The following is a 21,386-nucleotide window of genomic DNA, read 5'->3' on the forward strand; positions in this document are numbered from 1 at the left end:
AAATAAAAGCCAACATTACTCATGTTTTAATTTTGCTGTCTAATGACTGACAGACAGAAATACAAACCCATGCTTGCACTCTAGATTTTATTTATCCATGACATCCACGCTTTAGTTTTTATATTGATTTGTTCCAATATATTAATACACTGAAAAGCATCAAAATAATTCCTGTATTTTAAAAAGTTAGCCTTGTGTGCATATTTCCTAATATGAAGACAGAAAACTTGGTGGGAGATCTAAACATTCACAGCAATAGTCAGACTTCCACCCCATCCCCAATGCGTTTCATACCACTAGGGTTCTTTCTCGTATCATCTTACCCTAGTGGTTTAAACGTGTTAGGAGGCTCTCCTATGCAGTGATTAACTCTCCTAGCTTGCAGTGCTTTCTCTGCATTTCTTTTTTCCCCAAATTCTGCTTACAATTTTATTTAGTCCATTTTATCGGAACTCTAACGATTTCTTGATCTGCTGAAAAGTACTAAAAAGGGCTGTGGCAATTTTTTTTTTGTGTGGTATCTTGCAATTGTCTTTATTCTGATCAACATGTTCACAAGCGCTGCAGAAATGACTGTAAGTGTAAAATTATATCCACCTATATTAACCTTGCAATGCACACATTTATTACATATTTAGTAAAGGCATATCCCCAACAAAACCTAAATAAACTAAATCAGGAATTCCTGTTAGCTTGTTTAAAATGACACGAGAAAATCACATATACACGAGAAAAATAAAAATAAAACTGACACTGAGGAGAATAAGTGGTTTGCCTTGACATGGTGGGTGGGCTTACAACTAATGGCCATTTGAGTGGAATTAAAACCACTATTTATATAAATATGCACAGGGATTTGGAGAATAAGCATTTGTTTACAAAAAAAACATGCTAAAGTAACATTGCTAACATTTATCTACGAACAGTTGGTGCTCTGTATAAAAGCAAATTCAAAGATCATCATTTTTGGATCTTTGTAATTATATTGCCCCACTGTGTAGAGTATGATAATATGAGCAATTATAGAAGGAACAGAAATGCTTTATGTCGGAATAGAAGAGATTAGAAATACTGTGATGATACCCAAATTCACAGAGAGACGTGAAGCCACAAAATATCTTCTCCAACAAGGTTTCCAGATTTACAATCAATATATACGAGAGGCTCATGTATCCATTCAATTCAAAATACTCCAACATATTGATGACATAGAATGGACATTCACGATTACACTTTACTATATGAAAGCACATGGCCCCATTACCTTTTTTATGAGAGGGAATATTATTTCTGCCATGTCTTGGAAATGATCCACCTTGGTGGACTCCAGCACGTCAGAGGCACACTTCAGAGCGTTTATCTTGTAGCGGATGTTCTCCTTGCGACACTCCTTGAGTACGGCCTGCACTATATCATCCACACTGGGCTGCTCAGAGTTGGGCTGCAGCAGTTGCTCACTGGGGAAAGAGACCCAGAAATGAGGTAACCAGAATTTAGAAGACTGAGAACATTCTGTATCTTGGCAACCATTTATGTCTCAGACATTTTAAATGACATTACAGAGAGGACCTACACCATTAGTGCATCAGACTGATCCCGCCAACAGGGTAGTCCAAACTGAATATTGGCAGGTGGCCTCTGTCTTTGTACAAAATAGTAACTTTTTAATTTTTATTAATGAAACACAATCTTGATAGATGACCTCATTAAGCTGAATTGAAATATCGGAGGCATCATTTCACTATACAGGTTTGCATTTTACTAGTTTGTTTCAGATAAGCATAGTAAATATGTTTGCACACTTCACTAGATACACACCTAGAAGTAGAAACCACGGTCCCAATAGCTTTTAACAGCTCTTCCTGGAAAGAAAAGAAATTTAAACCATTTACAGAAGAGAATGATTGTCAACAGGGATGAACAACATATTGAATTTCTGATATACTGGTCCGCAAACACCAACAATCAAATAATGATCTACTTAACACAGCATGGTCATGGGCACCCTTAGTACTAAGCAGAGTCCCCCCAATTTACAATTTCACTCTGAATTCCCTCCACACATTTCTTTTAGAACCTCTGTAGCAGTGCATCTCCTGCGATGAGTGTCCCAGGATACCACACCCCAACCATCGCCTACAAACTTTTCAATCTTATCTTAGCTAAGTTTTGATAAAGTCGATTTTTATTGTCCCTCAACCCTATATCACTCTCATTAAGAAACTTTAAAGGGTTCCTCGAAGCACCAAAAACAAACAAACTTGAATGGACACTGTAGTCCCCTAAACAACTATAGCATAATGTAGCAGTTCTGGTGGCTATAGCCTGTCCTTGCAGGCTTTTTAAATGTAAACACGGCCTGTTCAGAGAAAATACAGTGTTTACTTTTACAGTGAGGACCACTAGAGGTGGTAATAGACAGCAATGTAAAGCACTGGCATTCAGTGTTTCCACGCTCTGCATGGAGACACTGAATGTTAAACAGATTACATTTATTCAATGCATATCTATGAGGAGATGCGGATAGGCACAGCATAGCGTTTTGCTGTGTATGCCCAATAGCCTCCCAATGCTTTCCTACTGGAAAGCAATGGATTGCCCGAGATAATTAAGACTGATGCGGCAACAACGGCAAGACCAGAACGGCGTAGGGAAAAAAGGTGAGTAAATTGACCTTTTTATGACAATCTAAACGGGCCAGTCACCTTAACAGTCACACCAGTCCTATATTGTCAGGAATATAGGTTTGTATTCCTGACACTATTGTGTTCCTTTAATTAAGTGGTTTTGGTGTTTAGATCACATCCCTGTAGTCTCACTGCTCAATTCTTGGCAATTTAAGAGTTAAATCATTAGGTTTATGCAGCCCAAGTTACACCTCCCTTGGCTGTGACTCGTAGTTAAAAAGAAAAAAAATGTTTTAACATTTTTCACAGCACAGTGTGTTTACCTTATACGTTCTTAACTCCTGCTCTGGGTTTAAAAAATAATTTCAGGAAGTATTACTTTACAGAGAGGGTAGTGGACACATGGAGTAGCCTTCCAGCTGAAGTGGTAAACACAGTAAGGGAGTTTAAGCATGTGTGGAATAGGCATAAGGCTCTCCTAGACTTAAGATAAGGCCAGGGACTTAACCCCTTAAGGACACATGACATGTGTGACATGTCAGGATTCCCTTTTATTCCAGAAGTCTGGTCCTTAAGGGGTTAAAGTGTTTAGAACATTTGGGCAGACTAGATTTGCTGTCACATTCTATGTTTCTAATTGTATCTTAATCATGCACAGGAGGCTCCTGTGGGTTCTAGCTGGCTATTAACAGAGCAGGAGATGAGAACTGCAAAATTAAAACACCCTGTGCAATAAGGGCAGTTAAAATGTAGACTATTTTCCAGGTAGTGTGTAGGGAGGGCTGCATTATTCGAATTGATAGAAGCAAAGTGATCTAACTCCTAAATAGCAGAATTGACAGGGGCACGATCTATACACCAAAACTGCTTCATTAAGCTAAAGTTGTTTTGGTAGTTATAAAGGCTAATTGGGAAATGTTTTTCTATCTTGACACATACTCACTGACCTATGCATTAGATTTGCCACCACTGAACTTGTTGAGACAGGTTGCGATTCATTAACTGCGTTCATTCCTCATCATACTTCTCTTGGTGTAGTTATATTACATGGCTTCCTGTTTTCTGATTGTTAATGGTATTGTTTTTGATTGCGAATTATTAAATAAATCATGTTTTTTTTTTGTTTTGTTTTTTTAAATATGACCATGATGTATGGCTAATATGTAATTATTAGAATTGCTGGATGTTTGCTACCCCTGCAATAGGAGGACAATGTGTCACAATCCTGACTTGCTATGACAGCAATGTAAAAAAATCATAATTATAGAAATTATCTAAAAATAAAAAGCATGGAGAAATACACTGACAAGCAGATTTAGGTTTCTGCATCTCCTTTCCATCTAAACAAATGTTAGTTTGGTGTCGTGTTTTTACCTTCCCAGCCCACGTTCTTCCAGGCAGACCCAGTAGGAGTGCGCTAACCACCATACCCAAGTGAGGAGGCACCAGAGAGCCAGTTTGTTGCTTGGCAATGGATGCCATGGCTGCTGCTCCCTGAGCCTTCATTTTCCAAGATGGAGACTGCAAAGCTTTCTGGGTAATGGCAATCAGTTCCTTCATGTACAAACGAATACCACCACTGATGCTCCCTGAATAAAACACAATAACTATTACTACAGCAGAAAAACTTACTTTACATACTTATAATGGATACTTTCCTCTCCAGGCTTTACTGTTTGCACAGGGACTTTGAAAGGAAACAGCACTCACCATGGGAATAACTCTTAAGTTTAGTAAGTGTGAGATATGTCTCTTTACAAATATCCATACTGCAGAGACATTACATATATAGCAAAAGCCTAAATACTTGCCCCGTCGGATACGTAAAACGACAGTGAGACTTTGTTACCAACAAGCTAGGAGCTACGAGATATTTAATACTTGCTCTCATATCAGCATTTCAACACTGAACTAATTATGCCAACAGTTAAAATGTATAAATTAGCTTACATTGCAGAATATTGTAAGCTGGATACAAGTATGAATGAAGGAAAAAAAAATCAGTTTGGTTTCTGTAGTGCCATGCGCCAACATTTTGTATGTAAGTGTGAAATTGAGAAGAGGGCACACAGAGAGAAACACAACACATGGTTACAATTAGCACATGTCCTGACTTTACATTTGAATAAGGGCCCATGATTTGTATGTACTGCTGTCAGCATACACGTAAGAGGATGTGCGTGACTGCTTTCTTACAAGTTAGTAATTGTGGATTATGTACATATTAAGTGATTGTATAACGTTTTGTTATTTTTTTTTTTTAATTAAGGGTAGCCTAGAACAGCATTTAAATACAGTCATGATCCAGCAAGCCTCCAGTTTAAGAAGTGATACTTTATTGTGGCAACTAAACGCTTGAGCATGATTTCACAAATAATAGCAAACTGGTAAAAACGTTGCCACTCATTCATTTGCCACAATAAAGAAATACTAATCAAACTCTAGTACTGGATCATTACTTTACTTGTATGCTTGATCTGGACTGCCAATCACTGTCACTGTGCACCCACCCTGCATATATCCAAAAGTAAAAGCTTAGAACATTGATTTTTTTTTTTTTCACGGACTACTTTATGCTCCCACCACAGCAGGTATATTTAGTACATTAAGCAATTTTTTGTTAAATTTGAGTGTCTATTTGATAATATATGTATACGGTATATGAATTGACCGTAATCGCTAGAAACTGTAAATGTTTACATTATAGACAGTGAGAATATTTGCCCACAATTCCCCCCAAACTTAGCACTGGAAAAGCTGGATTTACTCAAAATAACTAGTGTAACTATAGGAAAGAAAAGCGTGGTTATCTGAAGGTTCTAGGATTCCAAACGTCAATATCTAGGGTTCTTTCCTACACGTTACCATCGTACCTGGCACATTTTCCTGCCATACTTCTTTCCAAAGACTAGAATCGTCTTTCTCTCCTTTTTCTTCGTCTGAAACTTCATGCATAGCCAGAAAGGCCAGTGGCAAAACCACTGCAGAATGGTTCTTTAAAACATCTGGACTGTAACGGCTGATAGCATGAACTGTTAACGTGCAACCGGTCCTGTGTGGCGCTTCTTTAGAGAGAGAAAATAAATAAATAATGAATATTAAACAAATTTGCTATGTAAAAATAGACGGAACACGCAAAACAATATAACAAGATAAGGGACAAGAAATCTTGATTGAGTATCCTGTAACATGAATGGTCCCACAAAGAGTAGATTGGCTATAAAAGTTTCCCAAATCTGCAAGTTATTACTTTGCATATTGCCAGCACCATGTAATCACCAAATGTTCTAAATGTAAGCATGCTGATCGTTTATAGGCATCATCAAGAGGAAGAAATAGGGCAAGATACTAAACAGATGCAAGGTAGGGTTTAAGATTTACTAGGAGAAGCTGCTCCAATGTACATTGTGAATATATACACAATGCATCACCCAAAATGGATAGGAGATCTACCTTTTGCTATATAAAATACCAATAATAATTAATTCGGTAGACATTGCCTGATCTGTTCTCCTTGCATAGGTCTTGGTGGAAGAATTCCCCCTGCCCTCCTTCATTACGGCTGCAGCAATTAGCACAAATTATAATATAGGAGCTGTAAGCTTGCCGTGCTGTTTGACATCATAGAGCGGGGCTAGGCAACCTTCGGCACTCCAGATGTTGTGGACTACATCTCCCCTGATGTTTTGCCAGCATTATCTCGGTAAGAGCATTCTGGGAGATGTAGTCCACAACATCTGGAGTGCCGAAGGTTGCCGATCCCTGGTAGAGGAAAGCTAGGTTCCTGTGATTCACACAAGATTTTGAAGACATTTTGCTCTTTCCATCAGGCAACAGAATATACTAACAGTTCAATACGGACAGCAGTGCTTAACTTACCTTCTTTTTCCATATACCAAGTGCATAATTTCTGCAGTAGTTTTTCTGTGCTGCTATCCCTTGCTGTCTGTAAAAGGTTTATAAAGGAGGGCACATTAGGATTTACAAGAATAACAAATATTGTCAAAGCTACTGGGACCCTATCTGTGTGGACACTTACCCGAACTAAATGGCCCAATGCAAAGGCATACGATTTCTGTACCACACTGTTGCGATCACTAAGTCCATTTAATAAAGCACTCATGAGTTTACCTAAACATGAACAGGAGAAAAAATAAATAAAATGCCTATTTGAAACACAATTATCGTGTCCACCTCACAAATTGGGTACAGGAAAAGGATATTCTGCAAATGTGAGAGAAAGAGGCATTTTCAGTAAATAGAAATAGAATGTGCAACGACAATTTTAGGGCAAAATTCTTAAAATAGACAAAGCAGAGGTAATATCCCATTGGTTTCCATGGAGATTGTTTCCACTTTTAGAGCTTTTGACCAATAACTGCTCTTTATAAAAGGAGCATCAAATCAGTAATAACCAGAACAACCAAATGGTGAACTGCACAATTATATAAAATAATTATTTAATATTACCAGTAACGTCTGCTTTTTTATTCATAGAACACAAACAATCCTATCAATCCAATTAAAGTAAGGCAAACACAGCTGCCATGGTTTTGTCATTAATCAAACGGTACAATTTCAGCAGAATTAGAACGTACCAGAGTAAGGCATCAAGTCCTGAGGACACTGAGTTGTGAGGGATACGACGACACTAGCACAGCCACCCTTTAACATAAAACAGGAAGGAAAAAGTTATGGAGCCAATTAGTTACATAGAAAAAAACCCAACATATTATAGTGACAATCCAATACTGAAGCTTATATCATCAACACACAGCACATGCAAGTGGGAAGGAGTGGATCATTCAAAAATCAGGTAAGCGCAATTATTCACAGTGAATGGGATTTGTAATACACCTTGTTCTTCCTCTTCAGTGAAATGAAAGGTGAAAAAAAAAAAACCAAAAAACTAAACTCAAACTGTTTTCTTCTTCTTTTTTTACTGCCTTTTAAGCCTGTCTTCCAGGAGACACAAATTATTGAGAAGGTGTCATATGAGGTCGGAATGCAGAACTAGTTTAAACCAATACATTATTAATAAAAGAAGTCTAAATGCTATCCAGCAAAATGTCCGATATGTATAGCATTGATACCCTAGTACCCAATAAGTATAGCATTGATACCCTAGTACCCAATAAGTATAGCATTAATACCTTAGTACCCAATAAGTATAGCATTAATACCGTAGTACCCAATATGTATAGCATTAATACCTTAGTACCTGATGTGTAGCATTAATACCTTAGTACCCGATATGTGTAGCATTAATACCTTAGTACCCAATATGTATAGCATTGATACCTTAGTACGCAATAAGTATAGCATTGATACCCTAGTACCCAATATGTATAGCATTGATACCCTAGTACCCAATAAGTATAGAATTGATACCCTAGTACCCAATAAGTATAGCATTAATACCTTAGTACCCAATAAGTATAGCATTAATACCGTAGTACCCAATATGTATAGCATTAATACCTTAGTACCCGATATGTGTAGCATTAATACCTTAGTACCCGATATGTGTAGCATTAATACCTTAGTACCCAATATGTATAGCGTTGATACCTTAGTACGCAATAAGTATAGCATTGATACCCTAGTACCCAATATGTATAGCATTGATACCCTAGTACCCAATAAGTATAGCATTGATACCCTAGTACCCAATAAGTATAGCATTGATACCCTAGTACCCAATAAGTATAGCATTAATACCTTAATACCCAATATGTATAGCATTAATACCTTAATACCCAATATGTATAGCATTAATACCTTAGTACCCGATATGTATAGCATTAATACCTTAGTACCCGATATGTGTAGCATTAATACCTTAGTACCCGATATGTATAGCATTGATACCCTAGTACCCAATATGTATAGCATTAATACCTTAGTACCCAATATGTATAGCATTAATACCTTAGTACCCAATAAGTATAGCATTAATACCTTAGTACCCAATATGTATAGCATTAATACCTTAGTACCCGATATGTATAGCATTAATACCTTAGTACCCGATATGTATAGCATTGATACCTTAGTACCCAATATGTATAGCATTAATACCTTAGTACCCAATATGTATAGCATTAATACCTTAGTACCCAATAAGTATAGCATTAATACCTTAGTACCCAATAAGTATAGCATTAATACCTTAGTACCCGATATGTATAGCATTAATACCCTAGTACCCGATATGTGTAGCATTAATACCTTAGTACCCGATATGTATAGCATTAATACCTTAGTACCCGATATGTATAGCATTGATACCTTAGTACCCGATATGTATAGCATTAATACCTTAGTACCCAATAAGTATAGCATTAATACCTTAGTACCCAATATGTATAGCATTAATACCTTAGTACCCGATATGTATAGCATTAATACCTTAGTACCCGATATGTATAGCATTAATACCTTAGTACCCAATATGTATAGCATTAATACCTTAGTACCCGATATGTATAGCATTAATACCTTAGTACCCGATATGTGTAGCATTAATACCTTAGTACCCGATATGTATAGCATTAATACCTTGTACCCAATATGTATAGCATTAATACCTTAGTACCCGATATGTATAGCATTAATACCTTAGTTCCCAATAAGTATAGCATTAATACCTTAGTACCCAATAAGTATAGCATTAATACCTTAGTACCCAATATGTATAGCATTAATACCTTAGTACCCAATAAGTATAGCATTAATACCTTAGTACCCGATATGTATAGCATTAATACCTTAGTACCCGATATGTGTAGCATTAATATCTTAGTACCCGATATGTATAGCATTGATACCTTAGTACCCGATATGTATAGCATTAATACCTTAGTACCCGATATGTGTAGCATTAATACCTTAGTACCCGATATGTATAGCATTAATACCTTAGTACCCGATATGTATAGCATTAATACCTTAGTACCCGATATGTATAGCATTAATACCTTAGTACCCAATATGTATAGCATTAATACCTTAGTACCCGATATGTATAGCATTAATACCTTAGTACCCGATATGTGTAGCATTAATACCTTAGTACCCGATATGTATAGCATTAATACCTTGTACCCAATATGTATAGCATTAATACCTTAGTACCCGATATGTATAGCATTAATACCTTAGTTCCCAATAAGTATAGCATTAATACCTTAGTACCCAATAAGTATAGCATTAATACCTTAGTACCCAATATGTATAGCATTAATACCTTAGTACCCAATAAGTATAGCATTAATACCTTAGTACCCGATATGTATAGCATTAATACCTTAGTACCCGATATGTGTAGCATTAATATCTTAGTACCCGATATGTATAGCATTAATACCTTAGTACCCGATATGTATAGCATTGATACCTTAGTACCCGATATGTATAGCATTAATACCTTAGTACCCAATAAGTATAGCATTAATACCTTAGTACCCAATATGTATAGCATTAATACCTTAGTACCCGATATGTATAGCATTAATACCTTAGTACCCGATATGTATAGCATTAATACCTTAGTACCCGATATGTATAGCATTAATACCTTAGTTCCCAATAAGTATAGCATTCATACCTTAGTACCCAATAAGTATAGCATTAATACCTTAGTACCCAATATGTATAGCATTAATACCTTAGTACCCAATAAGTATAGCATTAATACCTTAGTACCCGATATGTATAGCATTAATACCTTAGTACCCGATATGTGTAGCATTAATATCTTAGTACCCGATATGTATAGCATTAATACCTTAGTACCCGATATGTATAGCATTGATACCTTAGTACCCGATATGTATAGCATTAATACCTTAGTACCCAATAAGTATAGCATTAATACCTTAGTACCCAATATGTATAGCATTAATACCTTAGTACCCGATATGTATAGCATTAATACCTTAGTACCCGATATGTATAGCATTAATACCTTAGTACCCGATATGTATAGCATTAATACCTTAGTACCCGATATGTATAGCATTAATACCTTAGTACCCGATATGTGTAGCATTAATACCTTAGTACCCGATATGTATAGCATTAATACCTTAGTACCCAATATGTATAGCATTAATATCTTAGTACCCGATATGTATAGCATTAATACCTTAGTACCCGATATGTATAGCATTAATACCTTAGTACCCGATATGTATAGCATTAATACCTTAGTACCCGATATGTATAGCATTAATACCTTAGTTCCCAAACCAAGCCCACTTTTGATCAAGTCGCACAGCCTTGGAATCAGCTCTGCCAGGACGTGGACATCGAGATGCTGTATGCACTGAAAACACAAACAACAAACCCATTGACGTGTAAAGCAGCTGCACACATTTTCACATTTATTTCCTGGACACAAACACCAATCAGGGTATTCACTAAACTCCCAACTTTAACAAATTAAATCTAAAATGTAAGATGGAGCCTAAAATATTTTTCCAGGTCAGCTATTTTATCCTCAGTTTTGTAGTTCAGAATTAATTCACTATGGTTTGGAGTAGAGTGCATTATCTTGTAATGTAAAGACTCTGCTACTATGGAATACAGCCAGTACAAACAGGTGATTCTCATTTATTCATTCAGTCTAGGGGAATAAATCTTTACAAACTCAGTTAAAATATTGTACTGCTGGTCTCCCAGAACTAGAACAGTGATATAGAATTAAAGGGACACTATAGTCACCAGAACCACTACAGCTTAACAGTCGTTTTGGAGTCTATAGCCTGTCCCTGTAGCGCAGGGCTGTCCAACCTGCGCCGCCCCAGGATGTTGCTTAACTACAACGCCCATGGTTCCCTGGCTATCTGTTTAATTGAAAGATTCATGGGAGCTGTAGTTCAGCAACATCTGGGGGTCCGCAGGTTGGACTTGCAAGATATTGCAAGATATTGTGCGGACAAAAAGTAAAAAAAAAAAAAAAAAAAAAAAAAAAAGGTGGGGTTTCTTACCATGTTTATGGTTTCCATCATTGGTGATGATTTAGCAGCACTCAGTCTCGCACTGTCCATTGCAGCCTGCACAAATATAAATTGATAAAACATGCAGCATGTAACCGTAATAAAGAGTATGCAAATCGCTATAACAGCATCATACTGTGAAACTTAAACATCCAAGAAAAAAGAACTAGAAATACAATGGCGACCAATAGTTATTTCATCCATGTCAGGAAGAGAAGTGGAGACCAGGTCAATCCATCTCAAGGTGTAGATTTTAAATGGGATTGCAAGAATCACTCCCAAAGAGTCCCTGGCCTCTCCACGAGTTTGCTTTGGACATCAGGTAATCTGAGTGGGTTATTTCTGTTCTAAGAAACATCACAATGCGGTCTGATAGAGAGGGGATGGTGACTGAGTTATTAGAAACGGGGAAGGGCAAGTAGAAAGGCTCAAGATTTTAGTGTCAGTAGACTAGTACGGATATTAGAAAATCTAATCTATGGAAGCGTTGGAAAAGGTATTGAAAGTGTGGATTGAAACAGGGAGACCAATATTTTTTTTTAATTTTTTTTTAAGGGAGTTAAATGTCAAGTCAACCACTATCACAATCATATTAACAGAATAGTAAATCTCGTTGTGGAGTGATAGCATTCCATGTTGCAGCTTATGTTTGACCAGGAAGAAACAGCATAAATGTGATAAGCCCTAAACTTAATGTAGAAAGTAATATGTAAGTGAATCAAAGAAAGACCGGGAATCTGTACTACTAGTAACTGGAGATTCATACATTTCCGGGCAATGTGTTAATTTTGATACATTCAAACTGTCCATCAAAGTTACATGTGGGAGAGTCAATTTGCAGAGGATAGCAAGAATTGTATGAAACTGTAGAAACAAGTATTTTTCTGATTGTCTGTGAGAAAGGTAGATTTGCATTCCCTTTCTTAACTCACCTTCTCTTGATCTGTAGCTCTCAGACTCAAATAGTTGAGAACCTGAGGTTCCAGGACACTCAAGGCCTCTAGCAAAGCTGGGATGAGTTTTGGAGTATGAGGCTTCAACAGCTCGCCGGCACTTTTGCTAATTTTAACGAGTGTGTTGATGCTGAACAGAGACGTGAAATAATGCAGTTTAACACTGAGCAATCATACTGATGAAAACAACTTTTATTTAATAAAATAAAGCTTGCAAAACACTCTCTTATCCGAAATTCTCTCATAATCTTATTATTCAGCTACCTAATAACCAAACTAAGTAACATGATGGTCCCCTCGGGAACAAGCATCTACCTTAACACCCTTAGACAAGCGTCTGCTACACTCTTATATAACATAACCTGTAGATAAGCCTGATTGCTCTTTCATATACACGTTAAGATTAGCATCATACTGTTGTCTACTCTTATATAATATAAAAAATGTGCACAGTCTATCCATGCCATATGATTGTCTATCTATGTTTATGAAAACTCTGGCATTTGCTGTTGTGGCATTGCTAGTATAGAATGTACCTTGTCTAATAAATGCACAACAAAATAAAGAATTTAAAAAAAAAAAAAGAAAAGCTAGGCATATTTTGCTAAAAACAAAAGAATGATTTATGTATCGGATTTAACATTTGAAATCTGTACAGCAGCGATTCCCAAACTGTGTGCACACAGGAGTGCTGCGGAATATTTCCCCCGGTGCAAGGATTATAGCTCCGGAGAAACATTACTGCTCAACAGGGACCCGGTCCAGTGCCGCGGTCATAAACGACTGGGCCCCTGTAATTTCGGCCAGATGGGAGGAAGTGACAATCTGTCACTTACTCCAAGCATCCTGCAGGGAGACAGCATGCAAGGGAGTGGAGGCAGCCGCACCATGATGGGAGATGAGCATGAAGAGCTCCAGACCCCTCATTCCTACAGCAGCAGGACTCCAAGCCACCCTCCTGGCACATAAGGTAAGCAAACAGGAGGGTGGCTAGAGATTATATAATTATTATTTTTTTTAAATTCACTTGTGTGTGAGTTTTTGTGTGTATATATATATATATATATATATATATATATTTAGATAGATAGGTGTGCTTCTGTGTCTGTCTGGTCGCACACATCTGTGTATGTGCATCTGTGAGTCAGGGTAGGTGTTTTTATGTCAGTGTGTGTGTCATGGTGTGGGCATGTATGAATGTTTGTGTGTGTATCTATGTGTGTATGTGTCGGTGTCTATATGAATTTGTGTGTATGTGTCGGTGTATTTATATGCATCTGTGTGTTAATGTGCATGAATATCTGTGTAAGCAGTCAAACACCAGCACAACATACAAACACACCCCTTCACTCAAACACATACTTCACACAAATGTACATTTAAAAGTGAACATTGCATTCAGACACACCCCTGCAATCAAACATTACACACAAACAAACCCCTGTATTAAAAAACACAATAAATTTATACAAGTATCCCTTCAAACACCAACACTGTACATTACACTATAACAACAGTAAATGCCGCAGCGCTGTACAGATACGCAACCTAGAAATTTTGACATGGGGTGCCTTTTGAAAAATACTAAAATATTAAGGGCGCCTTGAACCTAAAAAGTTTGGGAAGCACTGCTGTAGAGTAAAATAGCTTCCCTTTCACCTCCTATTTTCTAAGACTGTTGGCACAGTCAATTGATTTTGTATTAAGCTCCCCACAGTTAAAAAAAAAAAATTAAAAAAAATAATAATAATAATTCTAGAAAATCACTTACCTCAGTGCCCTAACTTCTGTTACTGAACTCATCATTCCTTTATCGAGGAGACATGGCAAAAGGACAGCAATTATTTTTTGGCCCGCCGATCCCCTGCTGGGCTCACACATCCTAATGCACACCTTTAAAAAGTGAATATTTATAGCTTTAATACTTCTACTTATTTTACACAGAGGGAAGATGTTTCCAGGCACTGAAAAATAACACTTTAGAATATGCAGTGTAATATCTGCAAATACAAATTTATCTAAAAATGAAAGCACAACCAATATAAAGTATTAACCTGTAATGCCATGGCAGTATTCGCTAATGGCTTGCTACAAAACAGAAAATACAGGGGGAAACAAAACCATTACATTTGTATAAATAGTCATCAAAAGTCAAGTCTTTCTTTTTCATCTTTCACAGCAGTTAGCATGAAGCCACATTTTTTTTTAAAATCCTTTATATTGTCATGCTTGGTTTAACGGTTACGATACAGCATATGTTTCAAGGCAATCTAATATTTCTCATGGTGACAGGCATACAAGGTTAGCATACATAGTTAGCAATTTTGTAGAACTTTTTTGGTATAACTAGGTTCGGAGACAGACCCAGGGCAAACAGATGCTCTGCTTAGGGATGTGAGCAGTCCCATTGTGATGAACAAGTAGGGAGCCAGTGTTCCCCCATCTGTATGATATGTTGGCTTTTCTTAGGGTAGTAGTTACTGTTCTAAAGGATTTGCGCCGGAGTAATGTTGCCCTGGTGAGGTCTTTGAAAAAGAAGAGCTGGAAGTCTTCAAATTCTAGTGGTGTTTTACCACTAAAGGCTGACATTTTTATTTTGTCGTGTATTGTTACACAGCGTAGTATGACATCCTGGGAAGTGTTGGGTGAGATGTGGACAGAGCTTGTCACACGGTATATCCCAATCAGGGTGATTTTCTTTGCGACTGGTTGTGACAGTATGGAAGACAGTAGGCGCCGAATGTAATGCGGCAGCTCTTTAGTAGTGACTGTGTTGGGTACTCCACGGATTTTGATGCGGCGTTGCTGGTCTTCAAGAGACATTATTTGGGGTGCCAGTATTTGTTGCTCTGCATGTAGTTGTTGGACCGAGTCCTGCAAGGTGGTCACAGTAGTGTGGACGTTTGCAATGTCGTTTTCTGTGGTTGTAACTCGGTTGTATATCCCTTTTGACCAGGGCTACATCAGCAGCTAGTAGCTTCTGTATATCCAGCAGGAGTAGATCCCCTTTAGTGGTGGGTGGATGAGCCTTCAGCGGATACAGGGGTGGTGGTACAGTCAGCCTGGGGAGTCTGCGTGTTTGGGGGTGCCCCTCTGTCTGATTCTGGAGTGGAGGCCATGTTTGGTGGGTGGTCTGCATGCTCTGGCTGTGCTTATTATAGCCACATTTCCCCCAATGTCCCTAACTTGTAGGTGTGCAGACGGTCGTGTTAGGCAGGGAATAGGTAGGGTAGCTGCAACCCTCTCCCGGTCTGCCTAGAAGCGCCTTGAGGCTCAGGAGTGGCGTTGCGCGTTAGGCTGCAGATTAGCGCCGCTGCCTGGGTTGCTTGGCAGCCTGGAAGAAAAGCATCAATCAGTTTGGCTCGCCTTTGTGGAGCCAGGTAGGTGCTTTTCATTGTCGGACAGGCACTGAGAAGGGCGATATTCCTCCGATTTTGCCGGGCTATCTATGCGGAGAGCGGATTAAAATGGCGTCTCATCAAAATGGCCGTCAGGCTCTGCCTCCGAAGCCCCATTTTTAAAGCCAAGATTTTATGCTACCCATGTCACTAATTTTGTAGGCCCGGAGTTCAGACTTGTCATCCGGAAAATCCAGTATTCAGCACAAATACAACTCCCTTCTACTGACTTGAACCCTTTCCATGAGGAGATGACTATGGTGAGTAAAGAAGCCTCTAGTTTAAAAGAACACTCCTCCCCATTATAATTTATGGGGGCATGAGTGTCAAGGTGCTGCCTTAAACCGTTTAAAGCTGGGGCTACAAAGCCCAACATTGCTGCCCCCTGCTTCCTTCCTCCTGTCAAGGTAAGACAATGTCCGGACACTCTTGATCCAATAATTTCAGTGCTCTGAAGTTATTATGGAGTGAAGCGTTCGTTTAAGTATGTTAGCCTGTCAGTTTTTCAGATCTCTATTTGCCAGTGAAACCCTAAATGTCTGTAAGGATAGCTTCTCTTATTTCAGATACCCTATTAGGGCAATAAAAATTTTAACATTAAGAGAGCATCTAGGTAAGTTCTATGTTGGATGTGGGATTTTTGTAGAAATTAAAGAGTATATACCTTGCTTAATGTTTTCAGGGCCAATTCTGCGGCTTTCCGGACAGATTCCTGTTAAATAAGAGGAATACACATTTAAAATAAAAACATTAAAAAAGAATTCATACAAATGTACTACTAGAATACGGCACCCTTTTCATGGCCTAAGAATCCGGAATCTGCAGGTATATGCAGGGGTTTCATATAAAGTTTGGTATGACACAAAACAAAATCCAGCCCAGCTGCATTGCCCAGTGGTAATTGTTACTAAGCAAACAGTCACTTGACACAGCCTGATTTTTCTTGTGTTGTTTTTATGTTACTTTTTAAAAAATTTTAGTTATGACTCGGTTCATTGACTTGACACACTGATTAATCTTGTGTAAAAAAATATTTTACAAAAATAGTGCAGCCTCTCTTGACATTACATGTTGTACTTCTGTATCTGCTCTTACTGTTCACATGCATACCATATGTCAATTACTACTTAAGCAATTTTCACTGCACTACAAAACAAAAAAAGCCCATCTGCTTAATGTATTCATAGTGTTCGTAAATCTCAAGACTGAAAATATAGGTGTAAAAAATAATGACGGCAAAGGGATCACAATTTTAACTGCTAAATGTGTTCCTTAATTTTAATTTGAAATAAAGTGAGAATGCAACTATGGAGGACCCAATAATTTAGATCCCAACTACAAATGGTTTAAGATACTGCAGAAATTATTTTATTTGGAAACCCAAACTAATTATAGAAAGAAATAAGATTAACTTTAAGTTCTCAGGTTTGGATGTCAGAATCGCCATGTTTTACCTTTATATCATCCTGGACTCTGAATAAGGTCTCCCATATCTCAGGAAGGGTTTCAACGACATCATCCAGTTGGCGGCCACGGAGCAGGTCATTAAGAGCTAAACAGCTGAAAGGAAAATGGTCAAATTAACAATCAATCACTTCTCTGCTAGACCAGGGATAGGCAACCTTTGCCACTCCAGATGTTGTGGACTACATCCCCCATAATGCTCCTACACCCATAATGCTGACAAAGCATCATGGGAGGTGTAGTCCAAAACATCTGCAGTTCCAAAGGTTCCCTATGCATGTGCTAGACTCTTGTGATTTCTAATAAAATCTAGGCTTTGAGTAACTTGACAGGCAATACATGTTTGAACATTTCAAAACTTAATTTTATATATATATATATATATATATATATATATATATATATATATATATATATATATATATATATATAAATAAATATATATATAAATAAATTTAAATTTAAATTTAATTCGATGTATGCTTTACTTTGGAGTTGGGCGCACACAGTGTCTCCTCCAGACAATTTACTTATGTGACACGACTGCTTTATTTACCTTGACTCACGGATCCTCCAAAGATTGCTTGTCAAATTATTGATCAGGTCTTGAAGAATCTCCGGTAAATATTTATCTACCTGGTGTATTAAAAATAAAGTCGTTTCAGGTTTGCGTAGTGACATGGAACATTTTATTACTGTAAAGGAAATAGTATTTGGTAATTGAGAGAAAATGGCAACTTCATCAACAGGTTTTTTAAATGTCTTTTTGGTCCATAAACATTAAATCAGAGAAATGTATGAAACCAGAGATCCAATGGAAGTGTTTTACACCATTAAAAGTGTCTGTGCTTTTATCAAAACTATAATCTGCATTTAATGTATTGTTGGTAAATAAAAGGTGTCTTTGCATAGACTAGAATACAAAAAGAAGAAAGATCAGTGATATATTAGTACATCTTGTCAAATTAGATTAATGTGCCTTATTTATGGGTATGGCCAAATCCAAAGAATAAAGAGGTCAATGCATTAAATACAACTGTGATATTTCCAATTGCCCTTAATTGAGCAGTTTGAAAGTAAGTAACACTGAAAATCTGAAGCACATTCTTTATATCTCCATAGGTACTTACAAGTGTCTTGTCAGTGACCAATGCATTCCAAATGCTGGTCATAGCCTGGCGAATTCCAGTGTTTGGGTCAAACTGGTAACGATAGAGACGCGGAACTAGCTGGGGTAGAAATGGAGCGAGCTGCTCTCCGGCCTTGGTAGCAATCACATTAAAACCAAAAGCTGCACCCTAGTAATTGAGAATTAACAGACATTCACAATGAGCACACCAGACAGTTTAAAGCACTAAACAACATGGCAATTATCACGAAAAGCTCAGAAGATCCCAAAATTAATATTTCAAGAAACTCTGTACTGTTTGTTTTAGTGAAGCAAGAACAGATCCCGAATGCTGAAAAACCTTGCCCTCACCCCAATCATATTCACTGTAAGAACGTTACCTTTCGTGATGTCCACATTGCATGATGATTTGCCAGGTTCATGAACTTGTATACAAGGTCAGGCTGACTGAGGTCACTGGCTAATGCACACAGCTCTTTGTATGTAGACAACCCCTGTCTTTGGAAAATATGAAAAGATAACTCGTTATTTATTATATCTTTTTGATCTTCAGTTCTGACTTGTCACCACTCTATATAAATAAAATTTCAGTCCTAAAGTTTCTGTGCATTGTAGTGTGGCACAGTGCATGTGAGTGAGTGAGTGAGTGAGTGTGTGTGTATGTGTTTTACCGCTATGTACGTCTTCAGCCATGTGTGTCTGGGAGGAGCTTGACCAGTGGGTCTTCAAGGGACCCGAAAAGTTCTAATGATATCCCTGCTTCTATTTGTATATCCAGACTAACCTTGACCCTGTAAATGTTGAAAAACTATTTTTCACATAATATAGAAAATAAATATTGATCCAGGAACTCAAGGATAAAATCCAAAATAGCAGCCTTATTTAGATCAATGCCTGGATCAATATTTATTTTCTATATCTAGAAATAAGACCTGGTCGTCCTCAGGTCCTGAGACCCTGGAAGCCTGGAGAGTGGGGAATCCATTATCTTTTCTATTTTTCACATAATGTCAGCCTTAAAGCTTGTAGTTTGCTAGATTTCTGTTATGCCAAGGTAAGACATTGTTGTATCACAAGTAACCAGGGCCAGCGCGTCCATAAGGCGACACAAGCAGCCGCCTTAGGGCGCCAGAGCAGGCGGGTGCAAAAATCCGAATCCCCTGCCTCTGGCTGGGGACTCAGATTTTTCAACTCACCTGTCTCTCTGCAGCCAGGGAAGTTGGCCGGCCCCTACCTGATGATGTCAGGAGGAGGAGGCGTGACATCCACTGTGTAAGTCACACACCTCTTCCTCACATCATCAGGAGAGGCCGGCCGACTTCAGGCTCCAGATCCTGTTCCCCCTTCCCTGGCCAAAGGTAAGCTTCATGGAGGGGGGGGGGGGGGGGGGGGGTAATACTAAAAAAAAAAAAAAAAAGTGACATGTCATGATTCCCTTTTATTCTAGAAGTTTGATCCTTAAGGGGTTAAGCAGCCCCCCCCCCCCCAACCCATTGTCCCCCTCTCAGCCCCTGCCCCACCTCTATAGCAGGTGTCTACTCCCTCAGCTGTAGGACAGTATCTGAATGTCTCTGTATGACAGTGTCTGAATATCCGTGTGTGTGTCTGTGTTTGTATGACGTACTTGTATGTGTAGATTGGTATGACTGTGTGCCTGTATGACTGTATTTGTTTGATTGTATGGTTGTGTGTTGCTATATATCTATGTCTATTAGGCATGGGGAAAGAAGACACACAAAGGGCACTGGGAGGGAAGGGAGACACAAAACAGACTGAGGGGAGAAAGCCACAGAAAGGGGCTGGGGAGGAGAAAGCCACAAAGGGGCTGGGGAGGAGAAAGAGACACACAAAGGGGCTGGGGAGGAGAAAGAGACACACAAAGGGGCTGGGGAGGAGAAAGAGACACACAAAGGGGCTGGGGAGGAGAAAGAGACACACAAAGGGGCTGGGGAGGAGAAAGAGACACACAAAGGGGCTGGGGAGGAGAAAGAGACACACAAAGGGGCTGGGGAGGAGAAAGAGACACACAAAGGGGCTGGGGAGGAGAAAGAGACACACAAAGGGGCTGGGGAGGAGAAAGAGACACACAAAGGGGCTGGGGAAAGTAATAGACACACAAGGGGAGTTGTAATAGACACACAAGAGGGTGTAAAGGAGGGCTAAAATACGCTAAAGAGGGCAAGAGATTCAAAACAGAGGTTACAAGACACAGGTGAAGACGCAATCGGGAGGGGGTGTGGGGGGGGGGGGTGCATCTTTGCCTATGTAGCCAAAATTCCTTGCACGGCCCTGTAAGTAACAACGCCACAAATAGAGTTTAATGGGTATCAGACTACATTGCATTTTTCTTACTAAATGTATCAATCATGTTTTACTACAGAGCTTTGACCTACCCATCCGGGGTCTTTCCGAGAGATGTGCCTTGAAACAACTCTGTGTCTCCAGAAACCTCATGCTTGGCCCTGGAGAGAAAAATAAATAAAAAATAAATGGACTTTTAGGTTTTCATTCATCAGCAATAATTAGATAGTCAAAACATTAAAAATAAATAAATAAGGAACCCTCACTACAAAAACAATGTATCTCACAATCCCATTGACATGGGGGCTACTCCACATTTTATTTGCAAACGTGAGAACACAATAAAAAAAAATGGAATTCATGATAGATCGGCAGACAGACATACAGACAGGTGTTGAAATAGTCAGCCTTCTGCTTAAACAAGAGGTCACTAGAAGGCAGCTCCTGTCCAACCAATCACTAGATATATCCCATTTTGATTTAGATTCTCCACTATTCTCTGAGCCAATGCA

General features: G+C 38.4%; 2 protein-coding genes across 2 annotated transcripts in view; one reads left to right on the forward strand and one right to left on the reverse strand.

Moving 5' to 3' along the window:
- The window catches only part of SMC2 (structural maintenance of chromosomes 2), a 446,565-nt gene that overhangs the window by 45,072 nt on the left and 380,107 nt on the right, over positions 1 to 21,386 (forward strand). The window lies entirely within an intron of this gene.
- The window catches only part of ECPAS (Ecm29 proteasome adaptor and scaffold), a 72,455-nt gene that overhangs the window by 3,860 nt on the left and 47,209 nt on the right, over positions 1 to 21,386 (reverse strand). The window contains exons 28-44 of the mRNA XM_063455287.1: positions 20,967 to 21,035; positions 18,954 to 19,071; positions 18,575 to 18,742; positions 18,001 to 18,080; positions 17,435 to 17,540; positions 16,645 to 16,692; positions 14,354 to 14,475; positions 12,562 to 12,712; positions 11,621 to 11,686; positions 10,867 to 10,956; positions 7,226 to 7,292; positions 6,667 to 6,758; positions 6,507 to 6,573; positions 5,501 to 5,692; positions 4,002 to 4,216; positions 1,819 to 1,862; positions 1,265 to 1,457 (exon numbers count right to left, since the gene is read on the reverse strand). Of these exons, the coding sequence (XP_063311357.1) occupies positions 1,265 to 1,457; positions 1,819 to 1,862; positions 4,002 to 4,216; positions 5,501 to 5,692; positions 6,507 to 6,573; positions 6,667 to 6,758; positions 7,226 to 7,292; positions 10,867 to 10,956; positions 11,621 to 11,686; positions 12,562 to 12,712; positions 14,354 to 14,475; positions 16,645 to 16,692; positions 17,435 to 17,540; positions 18,001 to 18,080; positions 18,575 to 18,742; positions 18,954 to 19,071; positions 20,967 to 21,035 (1,888 nt within the window). The remainder of the gene's footprint in view (positions 1 to 1,264; positions 1,458 to 1,818; positions 1,863 to 4,001; positions 4,217 to 5,500; positions 5,693 to 6,506; positions 6,574 to 6,666; positions 6,759 to 7,225; positions 7,293 to 10,866; positions 10,957 to 11,620; positions 11,687 to 12,561; positions 12,713 to 14,353; positions 14,476 to 16,644; positions 16,693 to 17,434; positions 17,541 to 18,000; positions 18,081 to 18,574; positions 18,743 to 18,953; positions 19,072 to 20,966; positions 21,036 to 21,386) is intronic.

This window comes from Pelobates fuscus, chromosome 5 (genome assembly GCF_036172605.1).
Source record: "Pelobates fuscus isolate aPelFus1 chromosome 5, aPelFus1.pri, whole genome shotgun sequence".
Classification (NCBI taxonomy): Eukaryota; Metazoa; Chordata; class Amphibia; order Anura; family Pelobatidae; genus Pelobates; species Pelobates fuscus.